The 25906-nt window shown below is 41.3% G+C and overlaps 1 protein-coding gene across 2 annotated transcripts in view; it reads left to right on the top strand.

Moving 5' to 3' along the window:
- Positions 1–997: 997 nt before the first annotated feature.
- LIMS1 (LIM zinc finger domain containing 1) overlaps positions 998–25906 on the top strand; it is a 77289-nt gene continuing 52380 nt past the window's right edge. For both annotated transcript variants that reach the window (XM_060233772.1, XM_060233771.1), the window contains exon 1: positions 998–1180. In XM_060233772.1, the coding sequence (XP_060089755.1) occupies positions 1149–1180 (32 nt within the window). In that variant the 5' untranslated portion in view covers positions 998–1148. The remainder of the gene's footprint in view (positions 1181–25906) is intronic.

Genomic DNA, 25906 nt, shown 5'->3' with positions numbered 1-25906 from the left:
GCTGAGTCAACCTTGAGCCGGCTATCTGAACCCAGCTTTCGCCAGGATCGGACTCAGGTCGTGAGCAGAGAGTTTGACTGCAGCTTTACCACTCTGCACCACGGAGCTGTTATAAATAGTGGCTACAATGACCTTATTTATTAACATCTTACACCTCTCCTAGTTTGACTCACTTCCCAGATTACTGAGAGGAAGAGAGGAAACTGCAACTTTTAGCAGAGACATGAGAGTGCTCCCAGCACCAGGGATGTTCAGAACTGACAGAGGGAAATATCCATGACGCCACTCCATCACCTCATCCCAAACCTATTGGCATATCTAGCAACTAATCTAATTTACCATAATATTTACCACCATCAAGCATATGATGGATACCTTCCTATTCAGGAAAAGCAAGAAATAAAATAAAGGGATCTAGTAAATTCCATTTCATTGTATCTGAGGAAAAGTGCCTGCACAGGAAAGTGCATACCTTTGTTGGTCTTAAAGATACCACTGGACTCAAACTTTGTTCTACTTTTTCAGACCAACCCGGTGACCTTCCTGGATCTAAATCCACCTATGTACAGGATAGGACAGAGAAAGCATCAGCGGCAACAGCACCCCCCCCCCAAAAAAAAAAGAGAGTGAGAGAGCCCACAGCCTATCCCTTTGGCCACAACTGTCCCCTAGTAAACTCCCCTTAGGTTTTATTCAGCAACACTTCTGAGGAGGCAGAAGGCAGCCATGCTGTGGAATTTCTCAGGGCAATCTTGACAAAAGAAACCAGGCGCTGAAAAAGAAAGTTCAGCGGGGGGGGGGGCACACGAAGGGCTGAGTTTTCGTGGACGTCTCTCCCTCCGCGGCTTCTCGTCCCTTCCGTTTCCTCAGTGGCAGAGGCGGCGGCGAGTGGGCTGGAGCAAGGCTGGTTTGGCCCGTGACGCGCCATTGCCGCCCGCCAGCCCGCCTCGTTCGCTCGCTCGCTGGCTCCCTCCCCTCTTTGCCTTCCTGTGTTGCCTTGCGGGGGCGGCCCCGCCTGCAGCTGCTGCGCGGAACTTGCCTGGGAGAAAGCGAAGAGCGAGAGGGAAGAAAAGCAGAGGCCAGTGGCGCGCTTTTCCCAGCTGAGCCTGGATTGGGGAGGCGCCGGGGCTGGCCGCTCTGCCTTCGCGATGTTGGGGATCGCAGCCGGAATGACTAACAGGTAAGTCGCCCCCCCCCCCCCCCGGTAGCCGGCAGAACCGCAGATCCTTCCATTCATTGCCGGGTCTCTGCTGAACCTCGTTTTCCCATGTCGAAAGCGCCCCGCTCTTTCCTCCCAGGGAATTTGATGATGCCTCTTCCCCCTGCCCGAGTCCCCGAGGATCGGCCTCAAGAAGTTACTTCCCTGCAGACTGCATCCCCTTCTCCCAAGCGGAAGGAGAAGGGGGATGAGCCCACCGCGCCCTCCTACAGCAGCAGCAGCGCCGACTGTTCTCCAGAGGGCGCGCCGAGGTGGCGGTGGCGGCTTGGCTGGCTGGGGTGTGATTTAAGAACAGGAACTGCGGGGGAGGGGGCCGGAGGGCCATCAAGCCGAAGAACGGGGGCTGCTTGGAAAGGAGCCGAGGGGTCGGGAAACGGGATGGCTTTGCGCCGAGTCTGGCGGGAGGAATAACAGGGTTTTAGCTGACTTCGGTTGGGGCACCTCCTGGATTCCTTTGCGAGGAATCGCCGAGCGGCCGAGGGAGCAGGAGGGCTTTGCGGGTCGGGGAAGTGTCTTGGTCGTGAAGCGCATCTTCGGACGACTTAAGGCTGGGGTTAAGTTGTGCTTTCATGGTTTCGGAGCAGAAGCTAAATTTTGGTCACGCGGAGAAAACTTTTAAGTTGGAGGATGAATGAATGTGGGGGTGGTCGTGTCCTGGGAAGTCAGTGTTTGGGACGCCTCAGTTCTCCTCTCCAGCCTCTGAATTCTGTGTAGTTACAGACTGCAAATGCCAAAACCAGAGCAAAGGACAGTAGGACCGTGCCAGCCATGTGGCAGCAGACCAGGACTTATGACCCAGTGCACACTGGTTAGGAAGCTGCATCCAGTCATAACTCTTGATGTGTATATTGTGCCATATTTGTGTTTTATATACTGTGTTTATACCCTGCTTTTTTCTTCTCCATTTCATTTTCCCAACAGCAACTCTATGGTGTAGGTTAAGAACATAAGAGAAGCCAAAGCAATGTTGGATCAGGCCAATGGCCCATCCAGTCCAACACTCTGTGTCACACAGTGGCCCAAAAAACCCAGGCAACATCAGGAGGTCCATCAGAAGTCCTCCCACCGTGCCCCCCTCTCAAGAATACAGAGCATCACTGCCCCAGACAGAGAGTTCCGACAGTATGCTGTGGCTAATAGCCACTGATGGACCTCTGCTCCATATGTTTATCCAATCCCCTCTTGAAGTTGTCTATGCTTACAGCTGCCACCACCTCCTGTGGCAGTGAATTCCTTTGGATGAAGAAGTACTTCCTTTTATCCATTCTATCCCAAGAGAGAGTAACCAGCTCAAATGGGTTTCCAGGGCACAGTGGGGATTTGAACCTGGGTCACTCAGATCCTAGTCAAGCACTCTAACCACTGTACTGCACCAGTTTGCTTTGCTATGTAGATGGTATTTCCAAATGATGAAAAGCATGAAGATGTGTTTGTGTTGGCTTTTGTGGCATGCTTCTGTTTTCACTTCACAGGGTGCATGCAGTGCCCATAATGGAAGTGTTGGTGCACGTAAAGTGCTGATAAGTTTGTCAGTGCAAGAGACAGACAGAGGTGCTATTGCTTTCCTCTGCATAGCAACCCTGGGATTCCTTGGTGATGTCCCACCCAAATACTAATCAGAGCCAACCCTGCTTAGTTTCCAAGGCCTGATGAGATCAGGCTAGCCTGATCATCCTGGTCAAGGTGTTGGATACGTAGCAAGCATATGGCATAGCAGCCTTGCAAATAAGCCCATAAAAGTTATTAGGACACAAAACCCTTCATTAGCGTTCCTGCACAGATGTTTGCATGTTAGGCATTGGTGGCCTAAAAGGTCACAAAACAACTGACTTTTGTAAATGGCCCCGTACTGTTGTCTGGAGGCAAGTGTTATCACAGGTGACCAGGAGAGTGACTTCTTTGAAAGACCACTTCATTGCAGGCATCTTCTTGGTCATCAGATTTCTAACTGGCACTGTTAATAGCATGAAAGCTTCACAAAGGGCTTTCTCATTGAGCCCAAGTATTCTGAAACAAGTGGGATTTGTTGGAGCTTATGGAACTGAAGTGTTCAGAAATAACTTTACTAAAATAAGAACTGCTCCCCCCCCCCCCCCCACCTCCAAACTTGGGACTTCTGGCAGCCTTATAATAAACTCCCATTCAGAGCATGATTATTTTTGTGTGTGTAATCACGCTTGCTCTGTCACTGATTAATGGAGCTTGGCTCTCAAAAGCTCATGCCCTGAAAATCTTGTTGGTTTCATAGGTGCTACAAGACTCAAATCTAGCTGTTCAACTGCAGACTAACACTGCTGCCCTCCGAAATGATCTTGTTACACTGGTCTGTGTATTGGGAATGCTTTGTCTGTGCCTCAGGAAGACATGATTCAGCTGAGGCTTCTAGGTTCACATACACAGGATTTAAAGAAAATTCCTGTGTCATCATAGGAAACACAACTGCTGCATAAAATGTGAAGTGGCTTCAGAGCAAAATAAATTTTGACTCAGTTTCTCAAACAATTTCCAATTGTGGAGACAGGTGGCATCAAGCATCCTTTCCGCGCAAAGTACATACGTTTGGAAGTTAGTTGAAGGACCCCATACTTTGTGAATCATTTCTGGATTCCAGTATTCCCAGGATCTTAACCTGTGTTTCGTCTTCTGCAGATGTCATGTGGTCAAGACACTTTACCACAGCATCTGTTTTTGCAAAAATAAAAAAAGCTGCTCTAGGTTTATGGTGAGTGCCAGAATACAGAATGCATGGATGGAGAATGTGAAATGCTGGTTATGCTGCTGAATCCCTCCATTTCCAGTTTTGCCTTTGCCATGTACATCTAGTCCTGCACACTATAGCATGGCTGAATGGTGATGTACAATTCTGGAGTGTTTTTTTGAAGTGTAGAGTGTGTTATTTAGTTATTTAAAAGTTTGTACCCCACCTCTTTGTATAGTTGAGGCACCAACTAAAAGAGGCATTTAAAATACATGCCAGCCAACAAATGAGGCTTAAATTTTTGCCAAAATTGAAATTTCGAGTTACCTTCATGGGCAACATGTAGGATAGGGCAGGATATAAATAGAAAAATTAAATTAAAACTGCCCAAGGAGCACATTAGCACAATCCAGCCAAGAACTTGCAGAAAAGTTCTAGGAGGAAGAAAAGTTTTCTAATCACATGTATATGATAGAATACGTTCCTAGCAATAGCACCAACCTGTGCCTTAGGAAGCAATCCGGATTAGAAAAAATGTCCACATGTTTCACTTGATCTGTAAGATATTTTACTCTATCTAACATGGGCAGATCAATCTCCACTGGGTGCATCTGTATTCCCAGTCAACATCAATTCTGTCTTTACCTGAATTCATTTTTTGTTTCCTTGGAGCCTTTGTCCATGGCCTTAACCGTTGGCCTAGGACCCAGACTCCAAAGCTGTGGATGAAGTGAATCAAAGGTTCCATGAATAGAAAATAACACAAGTGAGAGGACAGACCCTGGGACAATGCACAAGACAATTTCTAGATACTCAAAATCCTCCCAAAAACCTTTCTGATCTATCAGAAAAGACAAGCCAAGAGAGGATGGTTCATGTGATAGTTCCCCTCACCAAAAAAAAAAAACTTTCTACAGTACTTGATACTGTTTTAAAAGATTACTATTCTAATTTGAGACCACTTGTGCATATTTAACTGAAACAATAAGATGGTTCTTTTAAGGTCTGGATTCATTATCCAGTGTTGGGTTTCATCTCATGAGGAGGTTGTTTTGATGAGGACTTGGAGGACATCTGCTTTTAGGAGGGAGGCTATCATTCCTCATCCAGTCCCAAAGAACTTCATTGGCATAAAAATCCCTCATCCTTTATGGAGAGTCTTTCCTGGAGAGGCCCATCAGAGTTTGGCTTTGTTGACCCTCCCCCTTCCTGCAGATAGTCTTTCTGTTTAGTGATGCTTCTGGTCCTAGGTAGGTGATGTCATAGGTGAGGTCATTTGCTTCCTGTGGCCAAACTAGACATCAGTATTGCTTTGTTTTCATGCCACCCCCATTCGTGTACAATGCACAGAGTGGAAATCTTAACATCAGAAGGAAAGGCTGGGTGAGGTGAACGTCCCCCTACCCTGTCTTACTAACCCACAATTCACTGCTCCAGTTGCTTTTTTCTGTCTTACCATCTGTGTTAAAGCCAGGTTGGAAAATAAGTGAATTTGGGCAACAGGCTATGGGGAAGCAAGTCATGGTAGGAGGAGTGGTTCCCCTAAATTGTGCACTGCTATTGACATTAAAATTAGGTTGCCCTGTGCCCTGACTTCCAGGATGCACAGGTGGTTGCTACTGTAACATCAGGTTTGGCCTTCTGTTCAATATGGCTTTATTGTATTTGTTTTGTGTTACGTTTCTGTTGACTAGTGCTTTCAGCTTGTAAGAAGAAATATATAAATAGATAACCAATACACAGCCACGGAAGGCAGTGAGCAGGGGATTAAAAAGCTAATTTGTAGGAATTTGCTAAAAGAAAGTTTTGCTAAAAGTGAGGCTAGGAAACCCCATGCAGAGCATCACCAAAATTGGTGGCATTGAAATATGGTAGAATTCATACAGTACAATGACTCCCTTCTAGCATCATACTATTTTAGCAGTCCTTAAAAGGTGATAGTAAAATTTAAGGAGCCTAAGCCTGGATACATGGATTAAATGCCACCTCCTGACAGTTTTTACAGGCACGCCAAAGAGTTCACTACACGCAGAAACTCTGGACTTTACTCCTATAGAACGAGTCTGTGCACACACACACACATTTTGGCCACTGTGTGATACAGAGTGTTGGACTGGATGGGCCATTGGCCTGATCCAACATGGCTTCTCTTATGTTCATACAGTTGCCACTAACTTGTTCTGAATGTAGATAAGTTTTACAAATAACTGTTATCTGAACTGATCAATTTTGCTGCTCTTTCCCTTTTAAAGATTAACATGGAAAAAGGATTCTGTATCATAGGTTTGTACAGCTTGTGACCTAACAAGCCAAATGCAGTATAGCTGCCATATATATTGTGGTCCATGTTACGCTTCGTAAACCTTGTACTTATTCTCCTTGTCAGGGATTGTAAACACAAAGTGGAGTTTTGCGCTTCAAAACAAGCCACAATACACAGCTAGTTGATTGTTTTTTGGCTTGAACTGTGCAAGGCTGCTGTGACCAGACAGCTTCAAGACAGTATTTTTAACCACCTGTAAATGAGGTTGCCGGTGGATATTCCTTGAGTTTTATTTGTTTATTTATTCCATTTCTATCCCACCTTTCCCATCAAAGAGGGCTCATAGGTTACAGCATAAGTTGTGGATGATTTGACTTTCCATTGAATGGTTTAGTAGTGACTGTACTGAATTCCATCTATGTAAGTAGCTCTTAAACGGTCAGGTGTTGCCAACGCTGATCTATAAGATAAAATAATGAGAAGTCGGGAACCCATGGTTAGCTCATAGGAGCAGGGAAATCCATCTCCTTGCTTCTTGCCCTCTTTTGCCTCCACCTCTTCATTTTTCTCCTCTGCCACATCATTCTCCTACTACTACCACCACCATCTCTTCTTTCTCCTGATACTCTTGTCTCCCTCTTTTCTCCTCTTTGCCCACCACTGTTGCCTCTCTCTTTCCCCCCACCATCATCTCCTCTTACTATAGGGTATGCACCTTTCCCCATTATTGTTTTCTTGCAATTTTTTATGATTAAACATGCTCAGTTTTGTTATTGTCTTTATTCCAGTTGTATTTATCTTCTCCTTTCTCTGTGCCTGCGTTTTATGTGTCATATACCAGGCAGCTGCAGCACTGTCCAGTAAGTTTGTAGGCAAAAGACTCTTCCTCTCTCTGCTCTTCCTCAGTGCAACTTGGGAACTCTGTAGCCCAGGATGCACAGGTGACATCAGTGCTATCAGAAAGAGGCAGAGGTGTGGGGGAAGGGAAAAGAGAAATTTCCCCCCTGCCTGTTAATTGACTTGCCATCAAACCCCTTCTGGAGCTACATCAGCAGCAGTTACTTGGCACAGCTGATGAGAAGGAGGGAAGAGAAGGAAGAAAAATAATGAATGAATGAATGAATGAATACCATTTTAACAAATACCATTTGTTCGTTCATCATTATTCTTCTTCATTGTTGAAACAAATGGAATAAACAGGCCTTTTGAGGAATTTCTTTCCATTTCCAACATTGGCAACCTGGTCCTGTGGTTTAATAGACAAATTCCAAAAGAGTAGCTGTTAGTCATTTTTCAGTAAAGGCAATAAAAAGTAAAGTCCTGTGGAATCTTACTATAATAAATTTACTGTGACAAACTCTTTAAGGAGTGTTTTCCACTTGGAATATCAAGAGACATCTGTTTTAAATTGTAGTTAACATACCAAATCCATTTTCACAAATTAAAGTGTACTGTAATCTTGTCTCTTGATCTGATACTGTCAACTTTTGTTGTTGTTTTTTTAAGTAACAAACAGTTATTGTGGCTGTCGTCTCCAAACTGATGCTGGGGTGGGGTATGGAGAATAGCATGATTTTTTTATCTGGCATCTTTGTTAAGCAATTTTATTTCTTGTAGTTTTATTTCTAAATGTAAAATTTTCAAAAATTTGGCAAGTAAAACACTGGAAAAAGATGGACAGTTTAGGGAAAGCCAAAATACGTACAATATTTATTGTTAATAAGTATTAAGTTAATAAGTTACCTTGTTGCTTTAATACCATAAACTGCATAACTTATACCTTAGCAAATGGTACCATTTGGCATATTTATGGAATAGAAAAGTAGCCTTGCAGTTCATTGGCCTTAGAAGAGTATAACTTTGATTAGAATACCCCTGTTAATTTTCTGTGATGAAAACTACAAATATTCCCAGGCTGCGGTCACACACATTAAATAATGCACTTTCAATCCACTTTCAATGCACTTTCCAACTGGATTTTTCCAGTTCATACAGTAAAATTAAGTTGTAAAGTGGATTGAAAGTGCATTATTTAGTGTGTGATCGCAGCCCTAATATCTGAAAATAGAGAGTTACAAACTGCTGTATGTAACTGTATGAAGCTGCCTTCAGTTGAATAAGAGCCTTGGTTCATCATGGTCGGTATTGTTGACTCAAATTGGCAGCAGCTGTCCAGGGTTTGATTTCAGGTAGAGAGAAGTATTTGACATCACCTACTGCCTGATGCTTAACTGGAAATGCCAGGGACTGAACCTGGGATCTTTTGCATGCAAAGTGAAGGCTCTTCTACTGAGCCACTGCCCTTCCCTGACAATCGTTAGATCTGTACAATGTTCCCCTTCTTGCTCTTGATTAAAAACTTTTGGGCAGTTATATCAAATACTGTTGCATTGTCCCTTTTAAAATGGAATTGCAAATTGCATTTTCTTGAAAGACTAAAAGCATTCTTATCAGACATCCTTCTAAGTGCAGGAAGTAGCTTTGTGATTCCGAACTACCTTGAAATCTCTGGAACTGTAACACTACTATAAAAAAACAAATTTATCATTGCTGAGTAGTGTGCAACACTATACAATAGGTGAGTCAATATTTGCTGTTAGACATAGCCCAAAGGAAGCCAGTAATAAAACAACTTAATTGGTAGCATATGGCACCTACATAGTTGAGATTTTTCACCCCAGTCCTAATGTGCTTGCATTATAAGGGAAGTGGATAAAAAAAAAAAGAGCTTCTCTTCCCATTTTCAGAACTATAAGGTTTAAGATTTTTATATGGGCTTTATTGTGTAGTAAAGTCTATATGAAGAATTTCTGTGCTATCCCTAATAATTGGTCCTCTATCATGCTGAGGTTCCTGCTAGAACAGATACGAAGAATGCTCTTGTTGAAGAATGTTAGAATTGCAAAATACACAGTAAAAATGAGTCTTGCTAATAATTAGCTCCACTCACTGTTGTGAAACCTAAAGTGAGATGCTGAACATTTTCATTTGAAGGTGTCTGTGCACTTAGTGGATTAAAGGAGCATATTGTTAGTGGCAAAACATTTGTTCAGCTGGATATCTTCAGCTAGGTGTTTTGAGAAAACTTTTGTTTAAAAATGGCCATTGAATTTTTTATGTGCCTGAGATTGATGTGATTAGTTTGTGCTTGTGCTAGCGTTTAGTTTGCACCATGTATGGTGACTGATCACTGGAGAGAAAGGCTGTGTATGAACACAAGTATGCATTCTTCTGGTGTGAGCTAAGTTCTCCCTCCTCCTTCCATATTCAAAAAGGACACAGAGGGACTTCAGAATTAAATGCAAATTGCTTTTTGGCCTTTATCTTCTCAAATACTTTGCATACTTGTTATTAATTAATATGATTGTTAATTTGATTTCTAGATCACCCTCCCCCAGTAGGGCTCAAGCTGGTTCACAGCATTCAGTAAATACACTATTCCAATAAATAATCTTAAAATATGTTTAAAAAGTTAAACAACAGCAATCAAAATATTTAAGATGGCATTAAAATATTAGTATCCTAGCCCTGGAGGGGGTGGAGCGATGAAGGATAGATAATAACAGGGCTTTTCTTGTAGAAAAAGCCCAGGAGGAATTCATTTGCATATTAGGCCACACCCCTGACACCAAGCCAGCCGGAACTGCATTCCTGCTCAAAAAAAGTCCTGGATAATAAAGGAGAAAGGAGGCCAGGCTTGGTGTTAACTGTTGCTGTCCTTAACCATACAAGCCCTGTGTGTTTGCATTAGGTTCTGCAGGGCACAGATGTCATTAGGCAGAGAGTTCCACCAGGCCACTTCCAGGACCAGCTGTGGTTGAGGACAGCCGGATATCCTTTGGGCCAGGGATCACCAGGAGATTCTTCTCCCCAGAGCATAATACTCTTCAAGGGGTATGCCAGGAGAGGCAGTCGCATAGATACGTTGGCCTCAGACCAAAGTCTTGAACTTGATCCAGTGTTCAACCTGGGGCCAGTGCTGTTTGTGAGATCCTGGTGAGAACCTGGGCTGCTGCATTCTGGATCACTTGTAATTTCTGGGTTAGTCTCAAGGGTAGTGCTGCATAGAGCGAGATACGGTAGTCTAGCCTGGAGGTGACTCTTATATAAATTACTGTGGCCCCATCTTAACTGCTGATGTTTTTTTTTAAGCCCCTCTTTTAAAACAGAAGGGTTTCTTTAAAAACCCTAAGCTTTTTACTTTTAAAAAACTGTTTTGAGAAAGGGGGAGGTGGTTTTGTGATGGAGGCAAAAGGCCAGTCAACAAGGGGCTAAGCACAATGCTGCTCCAAGAAGAGGAGGGTGGTTGTTTTGTGGCTGACTGCAGGAATCCTCCACACAACACTATTAAATTCAGCTTCTGCTATAATTTGGAGGAACAATTTTTTCCTGCAGCTAGTCTGGTAGAGAAGGTTGTGCACTGACTGTGTTTGGGGCGTGCACACTTTGGCAGCAGGTTCATCACTGAAGTTGTTTATGTCTGTATGCATCCCTACAAAGTTGTGGTGCTTTGATTGCAACCAGCTGATGGTAGGAAAAAGAATGGAATGGGTGTGGCTTTTCTGGAACCATGCTAAATCCATCATAGTAACAGAACACTGAGAGAGTGTAGATAGAGGAGAGCACATCTGAACTAATGGTCATTCCTTGCTGCCATTCCCTACGTCATGTCAAGAGAATGAAAATTACGCTGTAAGCTCCTTGGGACGGAGACTTAACTGTACAGGACTGCTTAAAGTGCTATATGCCCTTTACGCAAACACATTTTGCCAATAGCTTAATGAATGAACAGCAGTATCATACTATGTTCCCTGCTTAAAGCAAGCTATTGGGGAGAATGGAGAAACAGACCCAGCCTTCAGATGAAGGAACCAGTTCTAGCGGGGTTTTCTGTTTGCCTCTGAGCAAAAGTTTCACCTCTATTTTGCCAACCAGCATAGTGTATCTAGGAATACAATTTTACCTCCATTTTAATTGAATAATACTTGCATAAGATGTTGAGGAGATCAATATTATTGTTGTTATGGCTCAGAAGATGGATAAACAATGCAGCTGAGAGCTTTCCCTTCATGTTTTGTGGTACTCTTGGGAACACTTTTGTAGTGTGCAAGCATATTAGCATACACTTAAAACTGAGTGAGATCCAGGAAGCTCAGTTCTCTGTTTAAGACTCAAGTAGCAGAGTGGTGCTTTCTAAAATGGCTTCTATTTTATTTGTTTGGTTTTGCTATGAAGTGTTAGTTTATGGGTACATTTTCAGTACTATCGACAAGGGAATATGAGAAGATAAAATGGCAAAGTGATTTCGTCTGCTTACAGGGGTACTCTTTGTATTCTCTCAACTTTGTTTAATTTTTAGTGTTTTAAAATATCTTTTTATGTATGGCGTTTTGTACACAGTACTTCTGTAGTGTATATTGTTAACTTACCTGGATACTGTATTGAAAATGATCTGACATTAATTCCATTCTTAAATGTTTTGTCCAGATTCCTGGTGCTGTAGTTGTGAATTGTTTAATCTAGTGCGTTTAAATTCCACTTTCTCCTGTGACTCAAGGCAGCTTACAAATCATACTGAAAAGTATAATAGGGTTGTGCAGAAATGGTTTTTCCTGCTCCATTGTAGCCTATGGGGTCCATTGTAGTCAATGGTCCCTATAGGGTATAATGGAGAATTGATCTGAGGATATCTGGGGCTCTTTGGAGGGGTGTTTTTTGAGCTAGAGACACCAAATTTGCAGCATAGCTGCTGGCGCCTCTCCTCAAAAACCTCCCAAAGTTTCAAAAAGATTAGACCGGGGGTCCAATTCTGTGGGCCCAGAAGGAGGTACCCCCATCTTCCATTGTTTCCAATGGATTAAAAAAAACCCGTGTGGGCTGAAGCAGAAATCCCTGAGTTTCCTGTTAAAATTCACTAGCACCCCCTAGTAAAGTCTAGACGGAACTATGGGTTGGTTGTAGAATACATTTTCATATTAGAAGAAACTGAAATAAACTTTATATTTTAAAAAACTAAAACAATAGCCTGGTTACTTGTGTGCATCTGCCCTGGAAGCCCACAGGATTCAGCTTTGGACTCCTTGACTGAGTACTTTGTGAAGTCAGTATACCATCTGTATGAGTGATGCTTGAGGCTAAAGGAGAGCGGCAGACGATGATTCTTTCTGCCCTAGAATTCTTGTGTGTTAGAGTTCTTTTATGGCTGTTCAGTGGTGAGGGACATACTTTCTATATATCCTCTGAAGCAACTTCTCTGTTATTACTTCACTTGTTTCAAATAGAGTCTTGACACTGCAGCCTAGTTTTCACTGAGGTGGTAAGTCTGTGTCTTGGCAGTTGCCAAGTGAAGTCATTTGATGGAATATTGTCTCTCTTTTTAAACCCTTCCATGGAAAAAACTGTGTTCTGCCCATCATTCTTGCATATTCTATATGGAGGAATTTTTTTGGTAGTGGTGGTAGAACCATTCCATCATGAGAAAGTCACCTACACTGCAGCATAGGTTTACTACCTCTGTGACAGGTTTGGAGGATTAGACTGGCCTTAGACATTGAGAATTTGTAGCATCTGAGGACTGTCTGTTTGGTCTCTGCTGAGTGGCCTTTGAGAGGGAGTTCAGTTCAACCCAGGTCTCCCCCCCACTTTCTTCTTCCTCTTCCTTCTTTCCCTCTTCTTCCTCTTTCTTCTTTTTTTTTTTGATGGTGCTGATGCTTCTAGCATAAAAATAAAACAACATTTTTGGTTCCATAAGGAAAATGTTTCATATTCAAATATACAAATTGTAAGAACATGTTTTCTTTCTCCACCCTTTTCATTCAAGAATTCCTTCCGTAGCTACTGTTCCAAGGGATGTTGCCAATCTTATGCTAGAAGGAAAAGAAAAAGAACCAATTCTTCTTTTCTTTGCTGATTACTCTTTAGAGCTCTGTTTTGGCAAATTCTAGTGTGGGTGTTTCTTTTCAAAATGAGCTTTTCTTCTAGTTCTTTCTCACACTTGCTGGTGCAAAAAGCTTTGGCAGACCTGCCTGCCTTTTGTGGCTTTTAAAAATAATATTGCCCGGAGCAGAACATGACTTGGATAGTGTTCATAGTGCTAGTAAACTGACTCACTCCTGAATGGCTTTACATTTCAGGTTCTAAATATGTCAGAACAATGAACATGGATTTTGTTTGCTCTCACTATTTGATGTCTGTTGTGTACCCAAAGGCATATATTTTTTTTTCAAACCAGACAGTCAACCAATATAGTAAACCATGATTCTGGTATTTCATTTTTGTGTAAGGTTCTCCAGATCTGCTTTGAAAATCTCATTATTTTCTCTGATGATGACAACATTGTTTCCTTGGTGACTGGATACTGATGCTCTTTTAATACATTTTTGGGATTCAGCAAATGGTGATCCTAGCAGGCCTGTAGCTATGGGGGGCCCTGGGGTCAGACCCCACAAACCATCCTCCTGTTTCATCTTTCTGGTCCCTCCACCATTGCTTGCTGCTCTCGTGCCATCTTCCCCACTCTCCTGCCACTGCACCATCTTCCATGCTCTGCTGTCGCCTTCCCTACTCTCCTGTGGCTTTCTCGCTCATAAACACACTGGTGCACACACTCTCAGAGTTTGTAATATCATTTTGTGCCCCGCAACCCCCCACCTAAAATTTTATCCCCTGGGCCCCACCATCTAAAATTTTCTGGCTGCAGGCCTGGATCCTAGTAACCACACTCTCCTCCCATCCACCTTAACCACTGTGTGTGATGCTCCTATACTTCACAGACCTTCTTGATTGCAGGTAGAGCTATGCAGGGATGGAGATTGCCCCCAGCATCAGACAGGATAACCCCTTTGTGTTTGTGCAAGGAGTCCATTTTACAATGAAGTATGTCTTTGATTGTAGGGGAACCCAGAGAGTTGATATACTAAATTCACCTTACCCATTTATCTCAGGCCAGCACAGTCCATGAGTAATCAAAATGCATGGCCAACTAGGATAGCCCACTGGTAGGTTTGGTAAATATCTTTAGTACGCTGCCTGCCTGGAGCTTTAAAAACCATCTCTTAGGGAGGCTTACATGGAGTTTGTTTTAGATATTTGCCTTTTACTTTGCCATTTTTTCTTCATGTTATGTCAATGCCACATGGTTATTCTGCAGACAAGTTATCTTACTTTGAAGAAGAAACTCGGCTAAGTTGTAAAAAAGGCAAGATAGGTAATTTTTCAGTTTACTAGGCCCAGATACTCCCAACTCTTGTTTGTTTTAATTTTTGAAATTCTTGGGATGTAGATGAACTCCTCCCTTCTGTGGAGAACTGGCTTGACATTCTGTGAGCAACTATACTACTCTTACATGCTTTTACATTTAAAAGAATTTGACAGACATCCAAGATACTAAATTGTTCTTTGGACTCATGCCATGTTTCTAATTTCTGCTTGCATCTCTTACAAGTACAGAGATATACTGACCACAAAAAGGTGATGTCTACATAGGAAGTTAACAAGTATAAATTTGGTCTTTCATTTATTTTTGCTGCAATTCTGGAAGCAAGTGCTTGTTTCTGTACCCATTTTGAATCTCATTGTTCATCCCTTTCTTCTTCAGATTCAGTTCCCTTAATTATTACTCCACCTAACATTTACACTGCCTGTTTTAATGCTTGGTGGTGATAAAGGCCATGCATTTGCAAAGTTTTCTTGCCATACCTTCCTAAGCCAAGACAGTGGCCCTCAGTTGTAAAAATGAACTGCTAAGCATTATAGCATTGTGTGTTTCTAAAATTGTGTTTTAATATAAATAAAATTGGTAACAACCACTGATTCAAGTGTATTTTTACTTTCTGATCAGTTCTGGAAATATTTAGTCAGTGGGTGACTCAAAATCAGTACAAAGAGCTTGCAATTTGAGGCAGCATGTAGTGATTAGAGTCTTGGACTAGATGGTAGTAGATTTGGGTTAGAATCCTCACTTTGCCATGGAAGTGCACACACAAGGTTGTTGTGAGGACAAAATAGAGAGGAGAATGATGTAAGCCACTTTGGGCCCCGGTTGGAAGCAAAGGTTGGTTATAAATTAATCAATAAATCAGTAAACATGATGTAGTTTTATGTGAAGTTTCTGCGGTCTGTACGCATTAATCCCAGTAGTCTCTGATAGGAGTAACTGCTAGTCTGTCAAATTTATAACTAATTGGGATATGTAAAACGATTTCAGAGGTAAAGGAGATGAATTGAAAGAGCACTGTTCTTTACCACTACCCCTGGTGTCTTTTCAGTTGCAGTGATCTCAGGCAGTATGAGGATAGTATGCATGTGAATTCCTTGGCCCTCTGTGATTTGGACAGAGCTTGAAGTTCTCCACTGTTTTCCAACAAATGTTGGGAATTTTAACTATTGATGATGAGCCATTCCTGTCCTGCTCTTCACCCCCTTGTTTGGTTCTCAGTATATTGCATGTGTAACAGAACCACATTATTTTTTGAGGGACCCCCAGGTCATCTAGTCGTAATGGTAGAGCTTTTTTTAGCAGGAACACAGTTCTGACTGGCTTGGGGTGTGGCCTAATATGCAAATGAGTTTCTGCTGGGCTTTTTCTACAAAAAAGCCTTGTGTGAAACAATGGTGACATCAGGGGTGTGGCCTCATATGCAAATGAGTACTTACTGGACTTTTTCTAAAAAAAGAAAAGCCCTGGGTAATGGTATGATGTTGGTGCTGCTTTTTAAAGGATGGTCTTGTTGTGGGCATGTGCTTTCCAATGGAGGGGGAACTGGAGTCTCCCCCAATGATAAGCTTAGATCCACCTTCCAGACATTGCTCAGTAACAGCATTATGAGACCGTTCTCTGTGTTCATAGTGGGCATCCCTGCAGATCAGAAATAACCTCAGCTATCTGTTGCTTGCTTTTTGCATGTGCAAAATGAAGAGAGCTAATTCTTTCAAAGCTTTGCCTTGCCCTTTTTTTAGGATAATTATTTTCCTTCCTAGTTGGCATGCTGCTGTCAGAGCTGCTGCATAGTTCTGCCACATCACTGCTTGGGTGGGGTGCTCTGTGAAATTGAATGAGGGCCAACCATGTGTAGATGAAGGGAGAACATCACCAGTATCTCAGTGCCTCTCCTTAGTAACCATAGTCTCAAAAGCATTCTTGCATGTATTATGGGTAGGAATAAATGCGTATTTCTCTTGAATTTATGATCACAGACGAAAATCACAAATTGGCAAATAAATTGTTTATCCTTGCTTTTTCTTCACACTCTCTGTAGTTAAAACAGTCCTGTTTACAGAGAGACATTCTTTATGGATTCTCTTTACCACATATAAATAACTAAAAGGCAAGTGTGCGTTTATTTATTTCTCTTTAATATAAAATAAACAGCCTTCCATAAAGGGAAAAAAAATCTAATGTTGAAATTCATTTGTTATGAATATTAGGCAGTCTGGATATGCTTAGCGATGAAATATGTTATAGCCCAAAGCAATAACATGACTAAGAGAACATTTATTCATATTAAGAAATTAAATGTATCTTCTTTTGACATAGTAAAGTAAGAGATGGTTGTGTAAGACTGGTATAAGAGACAAAAATTTCCAAAGGTGAGTCAAACCATGCAGTTCTGTCTATACAATTCAAATTAGGTAAGTGGCTTTAATTGCATTCCTCTTTTCCTCCATTTTACTCTTAACTAATCCCCTACCAATGTAATATTGTTTCTTAAAAACATGTTATTCTCCAGTGGTCTGGGGTGGGTCATTCCTTATGTCTAAGAGGAGGAGCTATGAAGGAGGGCCCCTGAATAATTAATTAATACTCCCAATAATAATAATAATTGCTTCTAATCTAGACTGATGTAACATTCTGTTAAAACGCTGGCCCCAGTAAAGTGGGTGTATGCCTAAGATGGCAAGAGAGATAAGAGAAGCGGCCTTTTGGAGGCAGCTTGCTATAATGAGATAAGTAAGGGAATGATGTCATGGAAACTTACTGGGGAGAGATCCGTGAGGCGGGATCTTTGAAATCTGATAAGTGTATGCCAGCCTACTCACTTTCTTGCTTGCTAGAAAAACTGTATGTGCTTAGGGAAATACATCTCAGTCATTTTGGGGGCACATGCCCGACTGAGTCCTACCTTTTGGTGCCAAAAAGTAAACCTCGCTTCATACCAGGACATCTGTGCAGACCTCATTATTTCTCTGCTTCAGCTACATCCCAGATGTAAGGAATGACCCACCTCAGACCACCATGAAGGAAGATTCATGGTAAGTTATATAATCTCCCATTCTCCAGTGGTCCCCGGGGTAGGTCATTCCTTACGTCTGGGATGTAGCTCGTCCTCGCAGATGTAAGGAATGATCCACCCCAGATCATCGAGAAGGAAGATTCATGGTAAGTTATACAATCTTCCATTACCAGGGCTGACACCCAAGCAAGGAAATCTTAATCATCTGTCTTAGTTTTTATTGATTACATCTGTATATGCATTTGCAAAACTTGTTTTTGGAAAATGTGCACATACACTGTGCAAGCAACATCAGAAGAGGCTAACAACATGCATCTCTACTGTTGTCCTGACTTGCCTCTTTGAAGCCCAGCTGGGGAGCTACCGAAAAAGGAAGAGGGCAGAGGAAATCAGCAGCTGGATAACTATAGGGAAACCATTGATGGACAGCTGGAAACAGCAGGTATCAGAAAGCACAGGTGTGTCAGCAAAAACTAAACTAAGCTTGTTCAGGCCTTGGTGTCTGAACTGGTCCTTGACCTCCCTTAGTCACAAGTTACTTCTTAAAGACTTAGAACCTTGATATGCCCTGTGACACTCCAGACAAGAGAGCCATGGTAAATAGTCCTGGTAGGATGGTTTGTTATGGGGGCTCCAGCTGCCTGAAGAAATGATCTGGGCTACTGGCCTCTGGGCCTTTGTCCCATAGCACTTCTTCCATGGCCCAGTCTTTTTCAAACTGGACTGCAAGTTTTTAAGACCATTTTGGACCTCTAATACAGCATTCTTCAGGTCAATATCTGGATCCGTGTCAGGAATCAGTTACTGTATTGTCCTGCCTTTTGTGCTTGTATTCAGTGCTTATCTGATGATGAAAAGAGAATGTTTTTTCTAAGCTATTCCAGCTGCTTATGGATTTTTTTTAGTTGTTTATATTAAGGTAATTTCTCCCTGAAAAGAAATGTTTCCTGGTTAATTTTAGGGCATCTCTTTTTTAATCAATTGAGAGATTGTAGTCCTAGGAGCAAAGAAAAAGAAACGCAAAAGATTTTGATAAGGCTGAACCAGAATCCCCACTAAATGAATGAGGTTAAATAACTGCAGAAAGTGAAAATTAAATTAAAAGTGATTCTAGTGCCTGGCTTGTTGATGTTTGATCACAATGACTAACTCTTGAATATAGTTTTATTAAAAAAAATGTTCAATGTTATTGATGCTTGAGGTTTGAAGTATTTTGCTCAGCATAGAGGTTAGTTAATAAATATAAGGTTACCTTCATCTTTTTGGGCTAAATTTTAACCCACTGATCTAACCAGATTATGTTTCTAACTACCAGCAGCTTCAATGATCTCTAATATGTGCACTGTTCTCAAGTCTCTCAGTTTCCAATGTCTAATTATTTTGTAGTGATTGTAATTTTTAAATTATGAATGAGTTTTGCTTCTGTGTATAAAGCATGATTCTAATGTCATAATAAATTAATTATTACCAAGTATTTATAAAGTAAGTAAATTTTATAAATGGACAACACTGTTAATTAATTAATTACCTATTGTAAATACTGGGAAGAAATCAATAGAGGATCTAGCTGGACTTTCTTATGTTAATAAAGAACATCAACAGTTTTGAAGCACACTGTGGGCAGGCTTTGTAATTTTTTCACTGCAATTCTTAGCACCTTCCAAAAATATCTCCAGAGGGCAAGGGGGACCTTGCAAATGCACGTGATATGCCAAGAGGGTGAGCAAGAAACTTTTGATATTTATTGGTTCTTTTAAGTTTGCATACATCAGACATTGTACACTTAAAATTAAAATATTGAGTTGGATTCTACTATTCCTCTCAGTTAAGATCAGAGTGCTCCATTGGCTATAAGAGATGGAAAGTGCTTCCCCCACCAGGGGCAAAATGTCTTGTATTGGTAGCAGGGCTTCTTTTGTAGAAAAAGCCCAGCAGGAACTCATTTGTATATTAAGCTACACCTCCTGACATCACCATTGTTTCACACAGGGCTTTTTTTGTAGATAAAGCCCAGCAGGAACTCATATGCATATTAGGCCATACCCCCTGTCACCAAGCCAGCTGGAACTGCATTCCTGCTCAAAAAAAGCCCTGATTGACACATCATGCACTATGTGCTGATGGACGATGCTGTCTTCAAGCAGAGCCAAGGGAAATACCGTAACCCCTGCCCTGTAGCTGGATCACTACTAGGGCCAGATACGAACCGAAAAAAATGTGGTTTGTATTGGTTTGTAGGATATCCATGAACTGAACCAGGAGGTTCGTTCCTGAACCGAACTGGTTTGTGCCCCTGCAAACCCCATTGAAAAAGCCACAGGGATTGCAGAAAACCTGAACAATGGCTGAGCTTCTAGTTGTTTTGGGCCGTCTTGTGCAGTCCTTGCCTCTCAACTGTTTTTGCAGCTTCTGTGGAGAGCATCAGGGTTTCAAAGTGTTTTTAAACCCATGCTTTCTGCTCTATCCACAAACCACTTTAAAAGTTTGTGGAAGTTCATGATGGTGGACCCATCATGAACTTTGGTTTGCAAACCACAGACATGGTAAAAGTTGTGATGAAGTTTGTGCCTATCCCTAATCACTGCTCTCATGAACATGAACACATGAAGCTGCCTTATACGGAATCAGACCATCACTCTGTCAAAGTCAGTATTTTTTACTCGGGCTGGCAGTGGCTTTTCAGGGTCCAGGCAGAAATTTTTCACATCACTTGTTGCCTAATGCCAGGGATTGTACCTGGGACCTTCTGCATAACAAGCAGATGCTCTACCACTAAACCATGGCCCCTCGTCTTTCTATTCCAAGGCCCAGGTTATTCTCCTGCCCTGTATTATCATACCAATATCTGTGTTACCATATCTGGGGTTGCATTCTCCAAGCCTCTGATAATTCACTATCTGGGATCTGTTCTTTCCTGTTTCAAAGGCAAAAAAGCCTCCTCTTTTATTCTTTTTAAACACAGTTCTTTAGGAGAAGAAAGCTGGACTGTACAAGTTTAACTGTACAAAGGGTTGTTTTGTGGGAGGCTCCCTTTTAGAAAGAGAAATGGCACAGAATCAAAGCAGTCAAGAAGCAGAACTCTTGTTTCATAGGCTTGGCCCTTGTTCAAAACCCCGGCACCACTCCTGATGACAAAAGGGGGACCTCCTGATTTTGGATTCCACAACAGAATGTTCCGTATTGTGAAATTGTGAACTGGGAAATGAGTGTGGGAGATATATCAGCATCCTACATTTTGTTGATTTTAAAAACAATAAACGTACTTTATTATATTTAAAAGCCAAACACTTAAGCATTCAAAGTAGTTCTCATATTGTAGCCATTGAATTCTCCCTTGGAAGAACAAGGAGACCCAGAAGAGTCCAGGAAGTCCAGCTTTCTTGTTCCAGAGGGGAGGAGCTCTCTCATCTCTTCAGTCTTCTCATCCTGCCAACGGAGAAGGTGGGCTTTTGGAGAGCTCTTGAGTGCTTTCAGTTTCAGAGCTCCCTTTGAAGTCCATCATCTTGATTTACAAAACTTGTCTTTATCTTCAATGATCTACTACTAGAATCTATTATGTTACTTGGAAGGCCTTCTAGTACTAGTGTGCTAAAAGTCACGTGGAGAGTTTGAACCCAACTAAAGGCAGCTCTATCCCCTGTCCTAGCTGAATGTGAGGAGCAGCCAGTTTCTTCACTTCTGCCAATTAAGGGATTTTTAAAGGAAGCATCTCTCTCTCATCTTCCTATGGTACAGAGATTTCTAACTTGGAGGCTTAACTTTGTCTTTAACTTCTGATTCAAGATCCAGTTGAACCACTTCATGAGGTTTCTTTGAAGGCAATGACATTAAAGGCCCTTTCCCTGGTCTTAGTGACATCAGCCTGTAAGATCTCAGAAATATGAGCCCCCGCCATCAAAACCTGTGCATGTTTCATCATGACAAAGTGGTTTTGTGATTAGATCTGATCTTCTTCACCAAGGTTTCCTCCATGTTCCACAGATCTGAGGAGATCTGCCTGCTTACCTTTTGTCCTAATCCATTGGACTAAAAAGAGAAGGAATGGTATACTCTCAATATTCATAGGACCCTTTGCATATATATTTTTAGAACTAAACAATGGCATAGGTCGGACTCATTCTTTGTGGCATTTGGTCACTCCAATAAAAGTAAGTGGGTAACCAAGGCTACGCTGAATAGGTAATGAAGCAATTCACCCTGTTAGCCCGCAAGTAGCCAAGATTTCTCCTCCTGAGGGTATTACAGCCCAATCCGTTAAGAGCACAGCCGCGGAAGGCAGAGTTTCCACAGAGGAGATATGTAGGCTACCTGATCCGATCCTTCTACCTTTTTCTGTCACTACAAGGTAGATAGGTGGGCATCTTCAGTTGAAGCCTTTGGCTGCCAAGTCCTGCAGTAGACAGTGCAAGAGGATTAAATGTATTTAGGTTTTTTTTCCACCCTGGGGACAGTATGCTTTGTTACATCTCCTTCATCTGGGTCTCCTCATCCTTCCCAGGGAGAAGGGCACATTGGTACTTACTGTGACAGTCCATTCTTCTTGGATCTGATGAGGATACCCAGGCCCACTTACCCCAAAAAAGGAAAATGAAAGACAGAGATATAGGAGGACAGAGATGTTATAGCAAAGGAGGGAAGATCCCTTGATCAGGTGATCGACCCAGTTGTTAGTCTGGGTTGTGTTGTGTTGCTGTGTTTTCTAAGTCTTCAGATCATGGCATGAGCTTTGGAACCTATGGAAGTTTCCAGAATGAAGGGGAGATGGGAGAACTCTTCCCCTCTGGGACAGGAAAGCTGGACTTTCTGTCACCAAAAGTGGAGGGAAGGAAGTTTCCCACTCATCTAGGTCTCATCAGTTCTAAAGAGAATGGACCTTCACAGTAAGTGCCACTGCACCATCCTGAAAAAAACTGATGCTGTCTCTGAGCCAGGATATGATAACCATAGATAAGCACTTGCACATTGCACTTCTGTTTTAGCTCTTGTCTGTGATCATTAACGTTGTACTTTACTTTAAGAAACAGAACAATTAGCTTATGTGAGTGACTAGATTCATAGAATATGTGGTGTCTGACTAAGCAAATGCTCTTGCTATCTGAGCCCTTAAATATACCTGCTTTAAAACGGAACTGAGGCTGTTCACTCAGAAGTAAGACCTGTTACATTTAGTGGTATTTACTGTTTATTAAGTGTTTAGGATTGCATCCTTAATTCTTGTCTTCATTTTCTAATAGTTTCAGATGCTTCCTGTTGCTCTCTGCCAGCAATTCTTGTTTAGCATTTGGGACTATTTTGGATGCACTTGGATGGTTTCTGTATTTCTGTGAAATAGCAAATAAAGGATGTCATAAACTGAACCCGGCTTCTCAGAGAGCGTGCTGTATGAGGATACCATGCCAGCAATAAAGCTAAGCTAATTGCTTGCTTCCCTCAGATCATATGTGCAAGATCAGATCTTGACACTGTAGCCTAAAGAAACTGTTCTCTTTTTCAGTTTCATGACATTCAGCCTGATGGTGCTGGTGACATCTAAACTGGACTCAATGTTTTGTCAGTTTGGTTGATCTTAATGAAAGGTATTGCAGGATTTAATTCCTGTTTATGAAGCTAGTAAGCATGGTAGGTCTCTGGTTCCATCTGCTGGAGAAAATAACTGCTGGCAGACTTGATAGGATACAATTAGTTTGGTATAGAGATATCGTGTCCAAATGGTCAACAGGGAGGGACAACTGCTTTACAAACAGCTATTTTCAACACAGGAATCATTTCCATGGAAGTAAGACAGATATACACACACCTTGTATTTTCCTTTATGCATAAGAACTGCATCTCTTTTGCTGTTTTGCCATTTATTGGCCTCAGAGTGTGCACTGAATGTACATATACATTCTGTCATCCCATTTGGCAGCCTCCACATGGTTTATGCATGGTTTTCATATATAGAAGTTATGGGCAGGTAGAACTAGAAATTGTGGTGTTGTGAAATGTCCCTTTTAATAGGCTAAAGAGCAAAAAAACCAGGAGAGACCTCTGTAAGAAACTACAAAAGGTACTGAATACCAGAGGTCACAAAAAGAAAGGAGGAGAAAGCAATTACCTTTAATTGCGTAAAAACAAATTGTTGTACAATACAGTGCAAACAATCTCAGCAAAGTATAACAATTTCTGAATGTCCTGATAATGTATAAATTGCAAACAATCCCAATAAAATAATTTCTGAATGAGCAAAGTGTAACCATTTCTGAAATTTCTTTTTAAGAAGGCTAACTAGTGTAGAGAAAACTATAAAGGTTCCCTAACTTTCATTAGCTCCACAGACTACTTCCTTTAAAATCTTTTGTTAAATGAGCAGAAGGAAGTTATTATCTGCCAACTTTCCATATACTGACATAGTGAGTTTTTCAGATACTTCATCCTTCAGGTTACAGCCCCTCCTTGGGAATTCGGAAGTGAAATCTGAGGGGAAAGTGATAGCTTAACTCTGTTGTAAATCTAAAACTGTGCATGTAAATAACGTACACAAAACTGATCCACCACAAGTCACCCCATAACTACTTATTTGGATAGTAAATGTTGATAAAGGTATTTGAATTACTACTTTTGTTTACAAATTACATTTATATCCCTATGCTCCATCCCTACACAAACACATAGTTCAAATATGTTCAGTACTTATCGATGGAAAAGCGCTATTAGGGACAACTGGAAGTAGAGAGTGAGGAGTTGAACATCCCCTTCCTGTTTCTCTGTTTCAAATGTCTCCAAAGCTGCTTTTGAAAGATTCCCCCCCCCCCCCCCCTTTGAAGGTATCAGGACTAAACAGGCAGTGTATGTACTGAGTCCCTTGCCATAAGGTTTCTGGCTGAGGAACGGCAAAAAATTCACTCACTCTCTTCTAGCCAGATTGCTTTGGCCATTGCATCTGGGAGGCCAGCAAAGCAGCAATGCTACAAATATGGCCTCTGCACAATATTTTTAATTGCAAAGAGTGCTATGAGGCAGGGTTGAGACATCTGGACTTTGCATTACCTAACAAGACTAAATGTTTGCCCTTTCTTGGATAACTCTGCAGAACTGGTCTTGGGAACTTGAGTGTGTTATTTTCTATCTGTGCTATAAATCCCTAACTTCTTACAACATATAAACAATTCCAGTGGCTTCAGAAGTACTGACACTGAAGTGAGTGGTATGAAGATTGCAGTCTAGATACTTCGCAGAGCTTGCTTCAGACAGGGTGGGTTTTAAAAAAGTTTTATTTGTCTCATTATGTACAATTTATCTCCCATTTTCCTTGAAGCCAGAGTACATTTTAATGTCATCATGAATCATCGCTTTGTCTTTCCTGTCTGCTTCTGTGGAAGATACTAGAGTGGGGCAGGCTTATGAAATTTTGACACGTTTCACAATCTAAAGGAGTGTGCCTCTTGTAACTCTGTTTAGGATTACACTGTTAATATACAGCATCATTATGGATTTAAAATTTATAGGCCTTTTTGGTCCTACTGATTTCAGTGAGAGATTTACAGTGCAATCCTAAAAGCACTTTCCTGGGAGTAAGCCCCATTGAATAGACCTTGTTTAGGATTAGAGTGCAATCATAAGAACATTTTCCTGGGAGTAAATCTTACTGAATAAACATTTGGGAGTAGATCTACTTCCAGTTTCTTTCTGAAGCTTGTGCTTGAGTCTTCTCATTGAAAAGAATAGAACTTGATAATCCCCTCCTGTTTTAAAAGCGGTAATACCTGAATATTTTTTTTAAAATGTCTGTGTTTCCTTACCCTTCCACGAAAAACCTCAAAAACTGAAGGGGTATACAGAGTTGGGTTTTGAAACTTTGTTTAATTTTATTTATATTGCTGAACACAAGTTGTACATAGACCAAATAAACAAAGACAACATAGGAAGTAGGCATTTTATGGGAAAATTGATTCCTGTTCTCCACTCTGTCCTAAAAACTTTACCTTTCGAAGCTATACATTAAAAGAATAAAAAGAAAATCCATATTTGATGTGGGGAAATGAAGCAGAGGCAGATGTGCAGAACCTCAGAGATGAAAACATCTCATTCATGGTATTTTGTATGGTGTGATCTGTAGTCATGAATAACAGGATGCACAGTTACTTTAAATTATATTTGTTGTTGCCCAGTGCACCTGAGAGGAACTTGAATTACAACATTTATTTTATTTTATTTATTTATTTATTTAAGATTTATATCCCGCCCTTCCCACAAGTGGCTCAGGGCGGCTTCCAATAGTAGATCCAACAAAATTACAATAGTTAAACATATAAAGGGATCCGTATTTAAACCAGATAAAACAGATAAAACAGATAAAACCTTAGTTATTAATACACATTAATAAATATTTCAACTATATATAAAAGAAATCCAGCAAGTTACATTAAAATTCTCAAGCTAGTTATAGGCTAGCCGGAAGAGGGTCGTCTTACAGGCCCTGCGGAACTGAACAAGGTCCCGCAGGGCCCTCACCT

This window comes from Heteronotia binoei, chromosome 3 (genome assembly GCF_032191835.1).
Source record: "Heteronotia binoei isolate CCM8104 ecotype False Entrance Well chromosome 3, APGP_CSIRO_Hbin_v1, whole genome shotgun sequence".
NCBI classification, from domain to species: domain Eukaryota; kingdom Metazoa; phylum Chordata; class Lepidosauria; order Squamata; family Gekkonidae; genus Heteronotia; species Heteronotia binoei.
This window is presented reverse-complemented; position numbering and strand designations above follow the sequence as displayed.